At 37.3% G+C, this 18,821-nt stretch overlaps 1 protein-coding gene across 2 annotated transcripts in view; it reads right to left on the bottom strand.

Annotated features, from left to right (window-relative positions):
* The window catches only part of LOC133624489 (ethanolamine-phosphate cytidylyltransferase-like), a 41,799-nt gene that overhangs the window by 3,709 nt on the left and 19,269 nt on the right, over nt 1–18,821 (bottom strand). Inside the window, exons 5-12 of one of the 2 annotated variants that reach the window (XM_061988089.2) lie at nt 18,658–18,699; nt 18,452–18,590; nt 18,180–18,262; nt 17,926–18,003; nt 11,831–11,896; nt 11,464–11,529; nt 4,293–4,381; nt 4,073–4,194 (exon numbers count right to left, since the gene is read on the bottom strand). In XM_061988089.2, coding sequence (XP_061844073.2) covers nt 4,104–4,194; nt 4,293–4,381; nt 11,464–11,529; nt 11,831–11,896; nt 17,926–18,003; nt 18,180–18,262; nt 18,452–18,590; nt 18,658–18,699 — 654 coding nt within the window. In that variant the 3' untranslated portion in view covers nt 4,073–4,103. Of the gene's footprint in view, nt 1–2,102; nt 4,195–4,292; nt 4,382–11,463; nt 11,530–11,830; nt 11,897–17,925; nt 18,004–18,179; nt 18,263–18,451; nt 18,591–18,657; nt 18,700–18,821 lie in introns of those variants that run through there. The other variant, XM_072916431.1, reaches the window with a different exon arrangement.

The raw sequence follows: 18,821 nt of genomic DNA, 5'->3' as shown, positions 1-18,821 counted from the left end.
GTCGTATTTGACGCTTCATAATGCGCCACACATTTTCAATGGGAGACAGGTCTGGACTACAGGCAGGCCAGTCTAGTACCTGCACTCTTTTACTACGAAGCCACGCTGTTGTAACGTGCAGAATGTGGCTTGGCATGGTCTTGCTAAATAAGCAGGGGCGTCGATGGAAAGGACGTTGCTTGGATGCAAACATATGTTGCTCCAAAACCTGTATGTACCTTTCAGCATTAATGTGCCTTCACAGATGTGTAAGTTACCCATGCCTTGGGCACTAATACACCCCCATACCATCACAGATGCTGGCTTTTGAACTTTGCGCTTAGAACAGTCCGGATGGTTCTTTTCCTCTTTGGTCCGGAGGACACGACATCCAGTTTCCAAAAACAATTTGAAATGTGCACTCGTCAGACCACAGAACACTTTTCCACTTTGCATCAGTCCATCTCAGATGAGCTCAGGCCCAGCAAAGCCGGTGACATTTCTGGGTGTTGTTGATAAATGGCTTTCGCTTTGCATCGTAGAGTTTTAACTTGCACTTACAGATGTAGCGACGAACTGTAGTTACTGACAGTGGTTGTCTGAAGTGTTCCTGAGCCCATGTGGTGATATCCTTTACACGCTGATGTCGCTTTTTGATGCAGTACCGCCTGAGGGATCGAAGGTCGGGCATCAAATGTTGGTTTTCTGCCTTTCTCCAGATTCTCTGAACCTTTTGATGATATTACGGACCGTAGATGATGAAATCCCTAAATTCCTTTCAACAGCTTGTTGAGAAATGTTGTTCTTAAACTGTTCGACAATTTACTCACGCATTTGTTCACAAAGTGGTGACCCTCGCCCCATCCTTGTTTGTGAATGACTGAGCATTTCATGGAAGCTGCTTTTATACCCAATCATGGCACCCACCTGTTCCTTATTTGGAAAACCCCACAGGTTTTCCAAATAAGTGTTTAATGAGCATTCCTCGACTTTCTCAGTCTTTTTGCCACTTGGGCCAGCTTTTTTGAAACATGTTGCAGGCATCAAATTCCAAATGAGTTTACCAGTTCGAACATTAAGTATATTGTCTTTGCAGTCTGTTCAATTGAATATAAGTTGAAAAGGATTTGCAAATCATTGTATTCTGTTTTTATTTACCATTTACACAACGTGCCAACTTCACTGGTTTTAGGCTTTGTACAATGGCATTTTTTTCTATACCAAATCTTACTGGCAGTGTTCTGGCTCCATATTAATGGAGCTGTGTTTGTTAGCTTTAGCACTTAGCAGAGGCAGACTGCATTTTGTCGGATAAACGCCAGCTCTTTTTTAATCTTCTCACCGGATTTGTTATCTCTGCTTAATAAAGAGATTGAATGTTCTTCGGTGGCTGTCATATCTACTTGTCAACAAACGGTGTATTGTTTGGATGGCAAGTTTTTCACGTCAATCATCGGTTTGTTGCACATTATTCCCTTTGTTTATGTGTTGGCTGTGTCACAATGTGATGATACCTCGTCCTATTTGATACCAAGTTCATGTTCTATATTCTCAGTGAAACATCAAAGTTTAGGTCTCACTTGCTTACCGGTACTTGATAGTGTCATTTATTAAACAGGCGACTGCAGTCCACACATATCTCTTATTTGTAACTGCCATCTACTGGTCACACCAGAATAAGCGTAACCAGAATGAAGACATATATAAAGGCGCATTGCACCGTTTTATGAGGGGCACTGTCTATTTTTTTGAGAAAGTGAAAGGATTTTAAGAGTGACTTATAATCTGAAAAATACGGTAAATAACTCTTTTCTCACCTTTGTTCATTCAAAACATAGTCATCCTAAAACAAACTTGGACATGACACCAAAATCATTATCTGTTAGCAGTAATTTCAGACATGAATCCTAATTACTTATGAACAAACTGACCTCTTTTGTTGACGTGGAAAAGACAACTAAACGTTTAAAATGGTATTTCCGTTTGACGAACATTTTTTACCCCCTGAAACTGATCTCCAATCAGGTCAAAGTTCACACAGGAGTAGAAATGTCTGTCCCATGTGCTGTTACAATATTCTGTGTTTCGTGCTCATAATTAAAAAAAAAATATTTGCACAAAAACAAAACTTTTACAACAAAACTTTTTATTGTCTCTCAGCAGTTTTTGTAAAAATAAATTAAGTCATCATTTATTATGAATTATTAGTACATATGACAATATTTAGCTTTGTCAGATGTAACACAAAACTAGATTGTTTTGTTCATATTAGTTATTGACAAAACGTCTGAGTCATGTTTTATTTACTTATTTTAAACGACACTTTTTATCTTTTACATTCATTTAGATACAGTATGTACACACACAGTTGTTCAGGCAGTTGCAATCCAGTTAAAAATAGATGATTTGATCTAAATATGAATAGCATTAACAACTTACATTATTTTAATGTAAAACTCAAAGTGAACTAACAAAAAGATGAATATTTTGTTAGCAAATTAAGATTTAAAACAGGACTGGTACATTCAAATAAGACATGCTAGAGATATAAACTGTAGAATTACATCAGCAGCATGAAGGAAAACCAACAGAAAGTCTGGAAGCATTGAACACCAAGTTGGTCTTCACCCTCAACCTCGAGCACACCGACTGTACTTGTACTACATGGTACATGTACTTTATAGCCATGTACTACACTGAACATGTACTTTATAGCCATGTACTACACTGAACATGTACTTCAGTGATTTTCAAACTGTGGCACGCCAAAGAATCACTTCATGAAATATTGTAATGACGTGACTCGAGACATAATCAAAGGTTTATCAGCCCTCAATGGAAGTCGTTACAATCCAACTACTGTAGTTGACTCCAAAATACCGTATTTCCTCGAATTAGCACACCGGCGGTAATTAATTTAAAACCTCTTCTCACTACGGCGCTTACCAAAGGCATGCGGTAAATTTAGGCATGCGCTTATAAATTTGAGTGTGAAAAGGCAATTATAACGTGACACTCTTTATTTTTACAAGGGGTCATTCAACAATTACGTACGCATTTTTCTCCAGGATTTTGACCCCAACCCCCGTACGCAAAATTTACTATACAAATGATGGTACTTAATTGTGCGCATTTCCCCCCCAGGATTTTGACCCCCAACCCCACCCCCTTTGCATATGTAATTGTTGAATGGCTCCCAAGTGCCTGCGTTATAACACAGCGGTACAATGTATACCGGTATAATCAATTGTGATATATTATGCTGGATGTTGCACACAGGACTCGGGACATATGTTATGTAGATCTATGCATATATTTATGTTAAACTATGTCACCAACATTAAAACAATTTTATTGTTTTGTAAGTAGCGTGCATACATTAGCATTTCTAAAGATAAGTTTACATGCGATTGGTGACATGTCACTCGTTTTGTACAACCAGTGCAAAAAATACGCTGAACGAACATTTGCAATACCGCGAACTGCCGGGTAACGCTAAAACGTAGTAGGTACGTGACTTACCCGGCGGTAATTCTAGGCATGCGCTAATTATTTTGCGAAACGAGTTTGACCCTGCGGTAAATCGAGGCATGCGCATACTATAACCCGGCGGCAATTCGAGGAAATACGGTAAACAATTAAGACACAAACAAGTAAGTACATTTTCATTGAAACATTAAAAATTGTATTTTGATATTTATGTTTAATTAACTTTTATGTCAATTAATTTTAATTTATTTATTATTTAAGTACAGGGTTTTATTTTCCTATATTCAAACAGTGTTACTGTTCAAACTGTGTGTAATGTACAGTGGCCCAAAATATTTAATATCCTTGTTAAATAAAACCTCTCCCTTGTTTTTAATGAATTCTTAGGGCTATTATGTTACTGTATTTTATTGTTGGTCATTATGGTGGTACTTAGAGAGCCAAGGGTTTTCTGATGTGGTACTTAGTGGAAAAAGTTTGGGAACCATTGATGTACTAGTACATGTAGCACTTACATTGCGTAAAAGTTAGACATGTACTACATACTCCTTGTAGCACAAAGACTATGTAGGTCATAGACATGTACTCCATAGTCATTAAGTACCTAGAATATGTAGAATGTGTTCCTCATTTGTCTAGTCAGCAGATTCTTCTCTCTTCTTCATGGCCTCGATCACTGCCATCTCCTTGGCCTCCTTCTTCTGGTTCCTGGCTTCAAACTGCAACCTGAGGAAAATAAGGAATGCTGATGTAAAATGTATTTGAAAAACCAAAATACATTGATAAATAAAGAAATATAATTATAATCCATTTACAAAAATGACCTGTTTGCAATGATCCTCTGCACGATGTCATCAGTAGTGAGATTGTTCCCGCTATCAATGCTCTTGAATATTCTTCTCTTCCTGGGCTCCTGAGGACAGAACCCACACAAGCTTACAGTAGGCTGCTACCATTGATAGCATACACTGAAGTTTTGATTGGCATATTTTACAATCAAATCAAAGCGAAACTAGTTCAAAAAGACACAAAGTCAAACAAATCTGAAATTGTTGAAACTAATAACAATTAGTGCTGGATTTAAGATTTTTGTAACGTTTTTGTATGCTAGCATGTATGCTAACAAGAGCGCGGCTAATAAAAATATATATTCTACTAATGTTATTAACCATACAGAGCTTTGTCTTTTAATGTATACAGTATGCATATGTTTTTGTTGAAATATTGGTTTTGCCTTTTTAAAAATACTTCAGTACCTCAAAATACAAGCTTAGTGGGTCCTTAAAAAAATGGTATTGCGAAACATTACCTAAGACCGGCAGTCAAGCGGGAGTGCTCAGGTGTTTTTTTATTGTTTATTATTGTGGAGTGTAGATCGGAGGTAAGAAGTGTGCCCAGGTTCAGTCTAGCAGACATGTGGCCCTCGGCAGAGTGGTTGAGGGGCCGTACCTACCTGCATTCCTCCTCAATCAGCTAGAGATGATGACAGCTGTGTCTAATCACCAATGGAGGACACCTGGGTTCTGATCAGTCTGGGCCATAAATGCAGCATCTTGAACCTGAGCTCACTAAACCTATGCATGGGATGCTGTCGGGCGGTAAGAAAGACACACACTCCACTTTCTTTTTAACAGAATGCTTGATTTATATACTGTGTAAACTAATTGATGCTTTGTCTGTTATCAGGCAACCAGTGTTGAACAAAACTAGTGCAAGGAAATACCTGATGAAAAGTACCCCAACCAGGAGGATGATTTAAATTGACTACATTTATTCCCCCTCCTTAGTTAAACCCCTTTTTCTTGAGAAGAGAAGCCTTCTCAGCGTCTTGGTGTTTGGCAGTCCCCACATTATATATAAATGTACTATTTATTGTGCCAAAACCACAGTGCAAAAAAATAAACCAATAAATTACAAAATAAAAACAAATATAAAAAAAACTTGATCCGCAATGGACAATGAAATAACTGAGTAAGTTCTATGGTAAAAATCCGAAATGTTACGTTCTTTGTAACCCTGTAGACCACTAGTATCAAACTCAAGGCCCGGGGGCCAGATCTGGTCCGCCACATCAATTTGTGTGGCCCCCGAAAGTGTGGAAATGTGTAAATGAAGTACCTTAACTTTTATTAATAAATGTATTACAAAAAGAAATGTACTGTCTGCAATTACATATATTTACACTTTAATCATCTCTAATAATAAAACTATATTATATCATACATTTCAAAACAATGTTTCTGTTCAAATAAATACTTAAATATCTGCTTGACTTATGATTTCAATCCAACAAATTGTTCATGCAAAAATGTTACAGCAACATTTTTTTATAGTAAAATCCACTTTTGTACTGTTATTCAATATAGAGTAATACACTATAAAAACAAGCATGAATTTTTCCGTAAAAAAATAGTGGTACCGTTTTTCCATTCCATTTAATTTAAGTCCATTTATTTATTTTACATGCTGTAAAAAAAACCTGGGAATTAAATGGTAAAATTGTGACGATTGAGCTGCCAGTTACTAACAGTACAATCTAAAAATTGTTTTGTACAGTGTACATAGAAAGACATGATAATCAAATAGACAATTATACACGTTTTATATAGACTCATTTATATTCATACTGTATATTATTCACTGTTAAAAGCGACCCTCTGAGGGCAACCATAACTGCGATGTGGCCCTCAATGAAAACGAGTTTGACACGCCTGCTGTAGACCATCAATGATCAAAACAACCAAAAGTAAAGTTGCCTACTTTGTAGGGTTGTCCCGATACCAATATTTTGGCACCGGTACTAAAATGTATTTTGATACTTTTAAAAATAAAGTGAACCACAAAAAAATCATTTTGGGCTTGATTCAAATAAAAAATACATTAAACATATGGTTCTTATTGCACTCAAACAACAATTTTAGAAGATTTAAACAAAAATAAAAGGCATTAAACACATTGGGATTTTCTAGTTGCACTCAAAGAACAATTTACAATTTTACATATTACATATAGTCTGCCATAATCTAGGATTAGATAGAAAGCTTTATTGACATCATATTAAATGCTTCATGATTATTGTTGCCACTCTTGGTCTGTGCTTTCAGAAAAATAAAATCATTAGTAAATACTTAAACAATACTATGGCTAAAAGTACACAGATAAGACATGTAGCAGGTAAAACACATTCAGATATGTGTTTTATATCTTACACAAAATTTAGTAGTTTGTCTTGCATTAGTTTTCGCTACTTTGGGCGGTTTGGACTCTGCTAATATTTGTCACCAAGCCAACCAGTTATGTGCGCATCTATGTATCTGCATGTGCACAGTAACAGAGCTAGTGAACTACATTACCTTTAAACTTATTTTGCAGTTCTGGATTATTATTTAAATGTTTACCTAAATTTGAAGCGCAGGTGGTCTTGCCACCTTCGGCGAGGCATGTTTTAAAGCAGAGCTTGCAGCGTGGCGTGTTTAAAGCGTCACCTTGATTGATAGTTTTGAAGTCCTAATTCCTCCATATTGCACTTCAAGAACCCTCTTTATTAACCACCAGCAGATAAACTCGCCACCTTCAGTACGACTTCAGTACTACGACCAGCAAAACGAAGGATCAACAATCTGGCTGAGTTTCATTCAGATTATTGTTCCATGTTGGCCTTCAGTACCAACCTTCCAGGGGAGGGATGATTAACAGATGCTTTTGTTTTTTCCCTGCATTTTGTAAATACTGTACCTTTCTGTATTTACTTCTCATTTTCACCCTGTTTTTGTATTTCCTTGAATGGCTGTTTGGTACTTGGTGAAAATAAATATTACCAACAAAAGTCCTGTGACTGAACCATCTTCAACACTTGCCACATTTGGTGTCAAAAGAAAGTGTTGCATTGTCATTTCTCAGGTAATGTTCCTGTTTTCTTGTACATTTTTTCTCACGTCCCCTATTTAAGTAATCTGGTCCAGCTTATTTTTGTACTTTGGTTTTCTTTGTAGTTTTCTCATGGCGTGCTAGTTTTTGCTGCCTTATTGTTTCCCTAACAAAAAGGGACTGGAACCGTCTCTGCATTTTGGGATCCACACCACACCTAACAAAGATACTTTATGCAAAGCAACACACAGGCAGTAAGCAAAACTGCGCTCGATTTCTGGGAGAATTTTGCATATCATTCACAATCTCTATGCAGTTTAAGACGAACACACATCTTTCTCAATTCTGTGCATTCTAAATAAAAAAAATAAAAACATTTTAGAATTTTTTTTAATCGATAAAGAATAGTTACAAATACAAATCGTGATTTATTTGAAAAACTTTTTTTTTATGGTTTATGAAGAAGCCTTTTAGCATGTTGGTCAACACTGTCATAGTGTGCACCCTAAGATCGGTAGGTTGTGAGTTCAAACCCTGGCCGAGTCATACCAAAGACTATAAAAATGGGACCCATTACCTCCCTGCTTGGCACTCAGCATCGAGGGTTGGAATTGGGGGTTAAATCACCAAAAATGATTCTTGGGTGTGGCCACCGCTGCTGCTCACTGCTCCCCTCACCTCCCAGGGGGTGAGGGTGATGGGTCAAATGCAGAGTATAATCTCAAAACACCTAGTGTGTGTGTGTGTGTGTGTGTGTGTGACAATCATTGGTACTTTAACTTTTAATTTACACTTACTTTCTTCACAACATGCTTGGAAAAAAAGAAGTGATGTTCATCTCTAGCTACGGTATACGTCAGTGGTTCTCAAACTTTTTTACTAAGTACCACCTCAGAAAACACTTGGCTCTCCAAGAACCACCATAATAACCAACATTAAATTGCAGTAGGCCTAAATATTTAGTAAAAACAAAGGCACAGGTTTTATTTAACAAGTATATTTAATATTTTTGGCCACTGTAACATTACACACAGATTGAACAGTAACACTGTTTAAATATTTAATTGAGTGATTATTTGGCGTACCACTGCATGTACCACAGTTTGATAATTATTGTTATAAACTAATGTTGGACCCGATGTTTTGGTTAGATCTTCCAAGGTTCCCCGTGACAATCACTACACCTGCGAGTGGTGGGGAGGCTCAACCCCAATTGGCATAACAATTAGCCGAGTGACAGCTCGCACCCTGAAAAACTTGTATCCTGAGCACTACTTTATGTTAGTGTTTCTCACATTCTTTGATTTTTCTGTATGCGACCCTAAATGCCCTGCAGTGTCGGACCAAGCTACCTTTTAGATCACTGGTGTCAAACTCAAGGCCCATCACATTTTTTTAAGTGGCCTGCAAATGCCTGGAAATCTTTGTTACTAAATGTATTATTTATTTCGTATTTGACAGTAAAAAAAAATGTACTACATGAAATTGCATCTTTTGAACTTCAACATTATGTGACCATGCAAAAACTATTACATTATAACATCTGTATTATTTTTTATGAGAAAATAAAAACTCAAAATATCTGCCGGTCACTTAAGATTTCAAGGCAATATATCCCTTAATTTCTTTGTAAAACAAGGTATATTAATCAAATGCCTTGGCAATTGTAATAATATGAGGTGGTGATACATTCAAATTCATATAAATTTACTGTGACAAGCGGCCCTCTGAAGGCAGCCAAAACAGTGTTGTGGCCCTAAATAAAAACGAGTTTGACAACGCTTTTTAGACAAAAGGGAAAATGATCATACGTAAGAGGGTCAATTTTGTCTTGTAAATTCAGTGTATTATTACAAAACCCAAAACCAGTGAAGTTTGCACGTTGTGTAAATCGGCAATAAAAATACAATACAATGATTTGCAAATCCTTTTCAACTTATATTCAATTGAATAGACTGCAAAGACAAGATATTTAATGTTTGAACTGAGAAACTTAATTTTTTTGGCGAACAATCATTAACTTAGAATTTAATGGCAGTAACACGTCGCAAAAGTTTTGGAACAGGGGAATTTTTACCACTGTGTTACATGGCCTTTCCTTTTAACAACACTCCGCAAACGTTTGGGAACTGAGGAGACCAATTTTTGAAGCTTTTCAGGTGGAATTCTTTCTCATTCTTGCTTGATGTACAGCTAAAGTTGTTCAACAGTCCGGGGTCTCAGTTTTTATATTTTAGGCTTCAAAATGTGCCACACTTTTCAACGGGAGACAGGTCTTGACTACAGGCAAGCCAGTCTAGTACCCGCACTCTTTTACTCCGAAGCCACGCTGTTGTAACACGTGCAGAATGTGGCTTGGCATTGTCTCGCTGAAATAAGCAGGGGCGTCCATGAAAAAGTCCTTGCTTGGATGGCAACATATGTTGCTCCAAAACCTGTATGTACCTTTCAGCATTAATGTGCCTTCACAGATGTGTAAGTTACCCATGCCTTGGACACTGATACACCCCCATACCATCACAGATGCTGGCTTTTGAACTTTGCGCCTATACCAAGCCTCATGGTTCTTTTCCTCTTTGGCCCGGAGAACACCACGTCCACAGTTTCCAAAAACTATTTGAAATGTGGACTTGTCAGACCACAGAACACTTTTCCACTTTGCATCAGTCCATCTTAGCTCAGGCCCAGCGAAGCCGGCGGCGTTTCCGGGTGTTGTTGATAAATGGCTTTCGCTTTGCATAGTACAGTTTTAACTTGCGACCAACTGTAGTTACTGACAGTGGTTTTCTGAAGTGTTCCTGAGCCAATGCGATGATATCCTTTACACACTGATGTCGTTTTTTGATGCAGTACCGCCTGAGTCATTGAAGGTCACGGGCATTCAATGTTGGTTTTCGGCCTTGCCGCTTACGTGCAGTGATTTCTCCAGATTCTCTGAACCTTTTGATGATATTACGGACCGTAGATGGTAAAATCCCTAAATTCCTTGCAATAGCTTGTTGAGAAATGTTATTCTTAAACTGTTGGACAATTTGCTCACGCATTTGTTCACAAAGTGGTGACCCTCGCCCCATCCTTGTTTGTGAATGACTGAGCATTTCATGGAAGCTGCTTTTATACCCAATCATGGCACCCGCCTGTTCCCAATTAGCCTGTTCACCTGTGGGATGTTCCAAATAAGTGTTTGATGAGCATTCCTCAACGATCTCAGTCTTTTTTGCCACTTGTGCCAGCTTTTTTTAAACATGTTGCAAAAAATAAAGTTTACCAGTTCGAACGTTAAGTATCTTGTCTTAGCAGTCTATTCAATTGAATATAAGTTGAAATGGATTTGCAAATCATTGTATTCTGTTTTTATTTACGATTTACACAACATGCCAACTTTACTGGTTTTGGGTTTTGTACATAATACTTTATTATGTTTATAATCACACAAAATGTGCATGTTAGATAAAAACACCTGATCCTTGTTTTATGTTATGTCAATACGTGGAACCTTTGTCTCAGCATGGTACACCAACTGAATTAATTATTGTGACACCTGCCTCTTTATATGTGTTCGACATACCTTTCTACTTAAACTTTTTGTCATATTGATCATCACATGCAAGTAAGTGCAGCAACTCTGGTGCGAGTTGTTTAAAACGCATCACAACGCAGAGAGGAATAATCGCTGATTACACATTGTGGCGTGACCCAAATGTTTAGGGGAGTTAGGATAATGCAGACCAGCTAGTAACACAAATAACACAAAGTACTGCTAAGACTAAACATAAAAAATTATTTAGAAAACATGTATTTAGTTTTTTTTTTATCATTATCATATCATTAGTTTTTCATTTAAATTATTATTTTTAATATGATCATATTTAGTATATTAAAAAATATATTAAATACAAAAATGAATACAAATACTTCTGGAGAAGTGCCACAAACCTGAACAAATCACTGAACTGACTCACTAAAGTAAACAATTCAACTTGAATTTACCAAGATACTTGTGGAATTTTCCTAGGATAATATTTAGGTGACTAAAGCACAACATATAAATGTAAGTCATTAGATGACAATAATAACAATATTATTTTTTAACTATTAACGTTAAGGCATTGAAATGTGGATACTCACAGCATAAGGGTCTGATCCATCTTTGTCAGGAAACACTTTAGTCATGCCATGACAAACCATGTCCACCTGCACAAAGATTCACAAGAAACAAACATTTGTTAAACCATTACATTACAGATAAATTATAAAACTGTTATACAACTATTTCCACCTTTGAAAATATAAATAATACAACTGAATGAAATGTCATTTTAAATTGAAGTTTGGTGGATTGCGTGCAATAACTACTAAATAAAGTTAGAATTGTAAGCAATAAAATACTCCCGGGTAATGTAACAATAATCCATGTGCCCGCTTGAAGGATCAAGTCCACGTCTACACGACATAAACACTTTTCAATAATATTAGTACAATGAAGGATTGTCACCTTGAAATGATCCAGCAGGTCTTTGGTCACAGCATAAGGAGCACCAATCACTACTTCTGACACATACTGCACACAGGAAGATGCTGTATGTCAGTCACATACTGCACTTTCAAACAAATATCATGTATATACATTCAAAATATCATAGAATAATATAGCTCAATATTGATGGTTATCTCCTGTACTCTGGCTTCCTCCCACATTCCAAGAATATGCACGTTAGTTTCATTGGAGACTAAATGGTCTGTAAGTGTGAGTGGTTGTTTGTGGATATGTGCCCTGTCTGGCTGGAGACCAGTCTAGGGTGTACCCTGCCTCTCACCCAAAGTCAGCTGGGATAGGCTGTTAGGCTCACTTGTGACCAATATTCCCTCTAATTTTTCATGTGTCTGAGAAAACGCACAAACTCCCTGAGCATTCAGTGGACCACATGTGAGCAATATCAGATGTGCACACTTGTAGCATACATGTCCCATAGTAAGTTAAATGTATTTTATTATTATAATCAAACGGCAGCAGTCATTTCCTTTAGATTATTTTCTAATATTTGATCAATTAGAATAATACATAATGTTGGATATAGAGAACATACAAACCTTTATTTATTAAATTACAATTATTGAGCCCTGCGATGAGGTGGCGACTTGTCCAGGGTGTACACCGCTTTCCGCCCGATTGTAGCTGAGATAGGCTCCAGCGCCCCCCGCGACCCCAAAGGGAATAAGCGGTAGAAAATGGATGGATGGATACAATTATTGAAATTCAACGATCCTAAAATTATGTATAGAGCAAACTATAACCTGCTACCCAAGAATGCACAATAATTCTTCTCAACAAAAGAGAAATAGAACCTTATAGGAAAATCTGTTTTAAAACATTCGTATGCTCGTACAACACTTAAAACCTTTAGCATATCTGTATGTGGAATTAAATTATGGAATGGGTTAAGCAAAAAATCAAACAAAGCACCAATATGATTCCGTTTAAGAGACTGTTCAAACTACAAGTGTTCACAAAGTACACAGAACAAGAATTATGATGAACATCTTGAACCCTTTTTTTTTTTTTTTTTTTTTTTTTGAGACAGATTATTTATGTATTTAATATTTATTTGCTTACTATGGTATATTATTTATTTGTTCACTGTTCTGTTACAGAGAACAAGGAAATTGGATAAAATTGCTATGGTATGAAAAGGGGTAGAATTAAATAAGCTCTGCTTCTTCCTACTCCTTTTCGGACGTGCTGTAATGAAACAACTGCAAATGTGTGATGCATTACATTGTATCGTATGCACCAGTGTTTTTCAACCTTTTTTGAGCCAAGGCACATTTTTTTCATTGAAAAAATACTGAGGCACACCACAAGCAGAAATCATTAAAAAAACGAAACTCAGTTGTTAACAATAATTGAAGAGTGTTGACAAACATCGTTTTATCTGTTGTGGCGGCTTGTTGTCACCTGTCGCTCACAGAGTTGCATTGCAAAATTGTACAAAATTAGTTATGTGTTTATTGTGTGAATTCTCCAAAGCATTCACACATATGGTTTTCTACACCCAAATTAATCTATTAACCTTCTTCAACTTCTTCTTCTCCAGATTTTGGTGCTCGCTCTGCCTTCCACATTTTTCAGTCGATTCAAACCGTTCCAACTTCAAACTGTTCGCCCTATTCCCTTGACAAAATTCCAAAAACTCCCAGATTTCCCAGAATTCCAAATTTTCCGGGACATTTTTCCAATTCAAAATGAATTGGCCATTTTTCAAACTTCCACCATTTCCACATTTTTCAACCGATTCAAATCATTCCACCTTCAACACATTTCCACTATCCTGGAAATTTTAACTACTTTTTTTCCCAAATAAAAACAAATTCCAGGATTTTCCATAATTTGTTTTTCCAAAGCCCTATTTCTACCCTTTTTTCCGGCAACTACTCCTCCCACATTTCAACCGTTCCACCGTCAAAACATTCTTCTTAATCAGGACAAAAAACTAAGTTGTTTTTTGAACTGGAAAAATTCCCGGTTTTCAAAAAATTCCAGGAATTTCGTAATACCATTTCTCAATTCAACATGTTACTACTTCAACATTTCTCGACCAATTTGAAAAATTCCAACACCAACCATTGACACCACTCATTCAGACCCTTCAAGTTGTTTACCATTTTCAAAAAAATTCTCGCTTTTACAGAAATTCCCAAATTTTGGGGAAATTCCCATTAAAATCAATGGGACATTCTTCAAAGTTCCACAACTCCAACATTTTAATCTGATTAAAACTGTTCCATCTTCAAAATATTCAGCCTGTTTGGGAATTGTGTGCTCTACTTCAGCAATTCTAAAAAAAAATCCAGGATTTCAGTTCAACTTCAGCATTGGAGTATTCACACCCAATTCCTTCAGGAATTGACTCATTTAGTTTTATTTAGAGTTTTGTGCTCAGAGGATGTGTGTGCACAATTGTTTTCTCTTTACATTGCACCTGTTTGATCTTTAAAAAAATTATAATAATAATAATAGTAGTTGTTCCCACAGGCTGTTAAGAAATAGCTGTAGGATGCACTTTGGACACAATGCTTTATCAGTCTTGGTTAGTGGCTACACCATCTTGAAACACTGCTGTCTGTCACGAGTTGTTGATGACGAACCCCAAGATGCAGAGAAGGCAGGCTTGGTACAGGAAAACATAATTTAATGTTCAAAATAAGAAGGTAAAACACAAACCAGGAACTAGGAACAGGCAAACTGGAAACAGGAACCAGAAAAACTGGAAATAGCTAACGGCTAACAGGATCTGGCTAACAGGAAAACACAAAACAAGGAGCTAGGAGACAGCAAACAGTAAATAGTAGTGATGGGTCCGGCAACACCGATGTATCGGCGCATGCGTCGAGCTCATAGAGCAAAACCCTGTGTCGGTGCGCGTACCGCTTTTAGAAAGTCATGTGACCGATCATGAGCTGTTTCGGTCACGTGACCGATACGCGAACTGTGTCGCACTGACGCCTCCTCTGTACCCTGTGAGCGGGTCTTTTCTACAGCCGGAGAAATAATAACTAAGAAGAGAAATCGTCTAAAATTTAACACGTTGGAAAAACTGTTTTTTTTAATAAAAATGTGTAAAAATAAAAATTCCCAGTCCACAAGCATCCTCATTCACAACACTACCATGTTATGATACATGTTCACATTATTTATTGACCGTATCTAAAAAAGATAAAAATGTATTTTTATTTAAATGAAGATATGAAATAATCCTAAATGAAATACAATGACTTAGTTTATATTATTGTATATACGAGGTCATAAAATCAGTGTCAGTTGAGTCGTCCATAGGTTGCCTGTAGGGATTTTTAATGTCCAGCAGATGTCAGTATTTAGTGACACAGTATCGACACAGTATCAATACAGTTTTGCAATGTGTCAAAACGCTTCATGACGCTTCATCCATCCATCACTAGTAAATAGCTATAAGAACCAGCCAACAGGAACAGCTTACCGCAAATAACGACATCGACGAGTATTAGCACGACAGGTAGTGATGACAATACTCCAGCCCAGACTGGATGGCAAGGCAGGTTTAAACAGCAGCTGGCTGATTGACACCAGGTGTGGCCAGGTGCCAATCAGTCATAGCTGAGGGAAAACAGCACCCAGGGAGAAAAGCAGGAAATAACCAAAATAAGAGCACTGACAGGAAATAAAGACAAAGAAAAAACCAAACCATAACTAAACTGTCAGTGACAAACCTGACACTGACTCCACAAATGTCCAGAAAACATTATTGCTCTCCACTGTGAGTTTGTGACAATGTGACTGTGTAACAATGAAATACTGTGACACTGAAAGCCTATTCTACTAAAAATGTTTGTGTATTGAAACACATGCAAACTAAGCCAGTGCGCAAGGGTTTTGTCTGTTAAATGAGTCTAGTTTATTTTAACGGGTATCTCTTCATGTGTATGCAGAAAATATTCTGATTATCAGAACACGCGATACTGGGAGGAGACCTACTTGAAATCATTTAGTGCCCGTAGTGTGATTATCAAAACTGAAAGTGTTTGCGGTTTTTGGTTTAATGTTTAGCATTGTCAAAGGTACATGAAAACTGGCACAGTTACTAGCAAATGGCTGTGGTCATTGTGACGAGAAGGAGGCGATGACAGACGATGGAGGCAGAGTGTGTCTAAACATATTTAGACTGTCAGTGATAAAAACAGTACGGTGGTATCACAACTTACGAGCGTGATTCGTTCCATGGAAAAGCTCGTAACTCAAAACACTTGTATCTTAAAAGCCCCACTCATTGAAATTAATTGAAATCAATTGAATCTGTTCCTCGTCCTCCCAAAACATCACCATTTTGACATGTAAAATGTATTTTAAACAGAAAAATACAACATTTTCGATGATGAATACTTGTTTGAAAATCAATACAATACTACAAACAACTACGATATTTTATATAACGTATTAATATTGTTCAGCATTTACTTTGCGAACAAATGCTTGTCTCCTTGTCCAGCATTGCCAAGTCTGCGTATTATTCCCTTATTATAGGCTAGTTGTTTTCATAGAGCTGCTGCGGGTTTCTCTCGTGGCATCGAGCAACACTTTCTCTGACGTCTTTGAGAGACGCACAGGAGAAGTCATTTTCGGGATGACAACACAACAACTGATGTGTATATCTATGAAAACAAAGCTATTTTTCAACCATCCAGTTTGTTGAGTCAGGACAAGATACAACAAATTGAAACACAGCTTCTACAGCTTTTCAATATTATTATGGATAAATGTTTGTCGTTTGGATGTGTGTGGCTGCATGCCGTGGACACTGACAGCAGCTTGTCTGATGTGAACTTACAATGCTACAGTTCGGACATATTTTTAATGGTTCATTTCTCCAAATCGGTCTTAAACGTCCCGTCCTTTGCACTAACTTAGTTCTGATAGTTGGAGAGCAGCAGGAGGTCGATCTCTGAGCAGGGCTCAAATGCGCACGTTAAATGTGTAATCAAAACTTATGTTGTTTTTTTGTTTAAATGAAGCAGGCACAACAACGTGTAACAATATATTAAGTCTTTATTGCTCACACGGCATAAACCTATTATAAATATTACTTCCGCCGAGATCAAAAATGCTCGTAACTCAATGGATGCTCGCAGCTTAAAGAATAACAAAAAGCCTAAAGACAGCGCGTATCTCAAATTACCTGTAAGTTGAAATACCACTGTAGCAGCAGTAAATGGTAGTTACGTTTATCCAGCAATACTTTTTGAAATGTTGGATGATTTAAGGGGCTGGTGTTTTTTAATATGGCGTTCTGTTGGGGGTTTGTTCAAAAAAATATTGCAAATGATGATGCCTCAGTTGCAGGCCTCTCGTTGGAGATATTTATTACACCAAATAAAAAAAGCAGTGCAAGTACTGCAATAATATATACCGAGCAAATAATAGTGAAAAAATAAAAGTAAATACAAAAAGTATGTATTTATGAAATGCAGGAATGACAAAAAACTTCTGCAGCTTGAAACTCATAATCAAATCAAGCAGCTTGACTGAAGGAAAAATCTCCCTTAAGTAGTCCAGGCCCTTCCCTCAAGCATACCAATGACCTGTAAAAGGTGTTCAAACCAATCTTGTACTATCTTGTAGTAATTATTCACAATAACCCACAATAAGCGTAATGCAGTATATGAATGTATCAACAATAGCCCTCTACTGGCACTTGTAATTTATTCCATAATTCCACACATTAGCAGTTCATTATAGAACCACTTGGTCTGATGCCAGTACGAGACAATGCCGCGCACGCCGTGAGGTGAATCCATTGTGTGCAAGTGTGTGTGATGTGTAGTCTTTGTGTGCAATACACCAGAAAGGTATATTGTCATGAAATACGGATTGGAACAGAGGGACAACTAATACACGTACACACTCACTGTGCTGTCACACTACACACAGTCTTAGTAAATCGCCCACAGCACACCCACTAATAGTACACACAATTTTATACTTTGTACACACAATTTAGTACTTGTTATTTGGATCTCAATAGGTCGGGTGTTTCATGTGTGCATTTGTGCAATTACCCGACAGGCCAAGACGCTCAAAGTCCTCTCATGAACGTTCATGATTGGGTAGTTCTTCCCCTTGTAGCGGTTGACCTCCTGAGGAGAATAATGAGTTCGATCAAAGTCCCAACCATGAAAAGAAAACGTCTCTCTGAGTAATGTTGACATACGTATATGGTTTTGTATTTGTCGATACTTGGTCATAGTTGTATTGTTTATAGCAGTTACTGAGCATTGTTGACGTAAGAAAATGGTTTTGTGTTTGTAGATACCTGATCGAAGTGCAGACCAACAATGACGTATGGTCTCTCTGCCAACTTGTAGACCATTGATAGAAAGTCAACATGGCCGATGTCTGCCAGTAGTCACAAGTCAAGGCAACAATATCATAATAATAGCAACATGATTTTTGGTAAGGAGCAGGTGTGGCAAAAATACAGCAGATTATAATTAAGATTTGTTTCCTTTCCTTTTTTGCACTATTATTGTTTTTGCTGTTTTACACATTAAGAAACCCCTTTTTTCCCCCTTTTTTTTAGGATACGAAAGAGGTCAAATGCCCCGGCGACGTAGATGATGGTGTCTCCAGGCTGAGGCTCCTTTCCTGAGGCGAACTGGATGATTTTCTGGGACGTCTGCAAGAACTGAGACACGCCAGTCCATGGACTGTGTCCTTTAGGACCCTAGAACACAAGAAGAGTAACACTGTGATAATGACACATACTCAAAGTCTATTCTTTTTTTACTCACCTTGCCAAAATTGTCTGTATACTGCTGGTAATCTGGGTTGTCCTGCAAAAACACATGGAATATCATCCAGTCACTTTTTAGTCATTAAGAACATGAGCAAAAACGCAGACATCACAAGAAGAAATATTTTTATTTCATTAGGGGTCGCTGCAAAAAGTCATGTT

The sequence above is a fragment of the Nerophis lumbriciformis genome, linkage group LG27 (assembly GCF_033978685.3).
Source record: "Nerophis lumbriciformis linkage group LG27, RoL_Nlum_v2.1, whole genome shotgun sequence".
Taxonomy (NCBI): domain Eukaryota; kingdom Metazoa; phylum Chordata; class Actinopteri; order Syngnathiformes; family Syngnathidae; genus Nerophis; species Nerophis lumbriciformis.
This window is presented reverse-complemented; position numbering and strand designations above follow the sequence as displayed.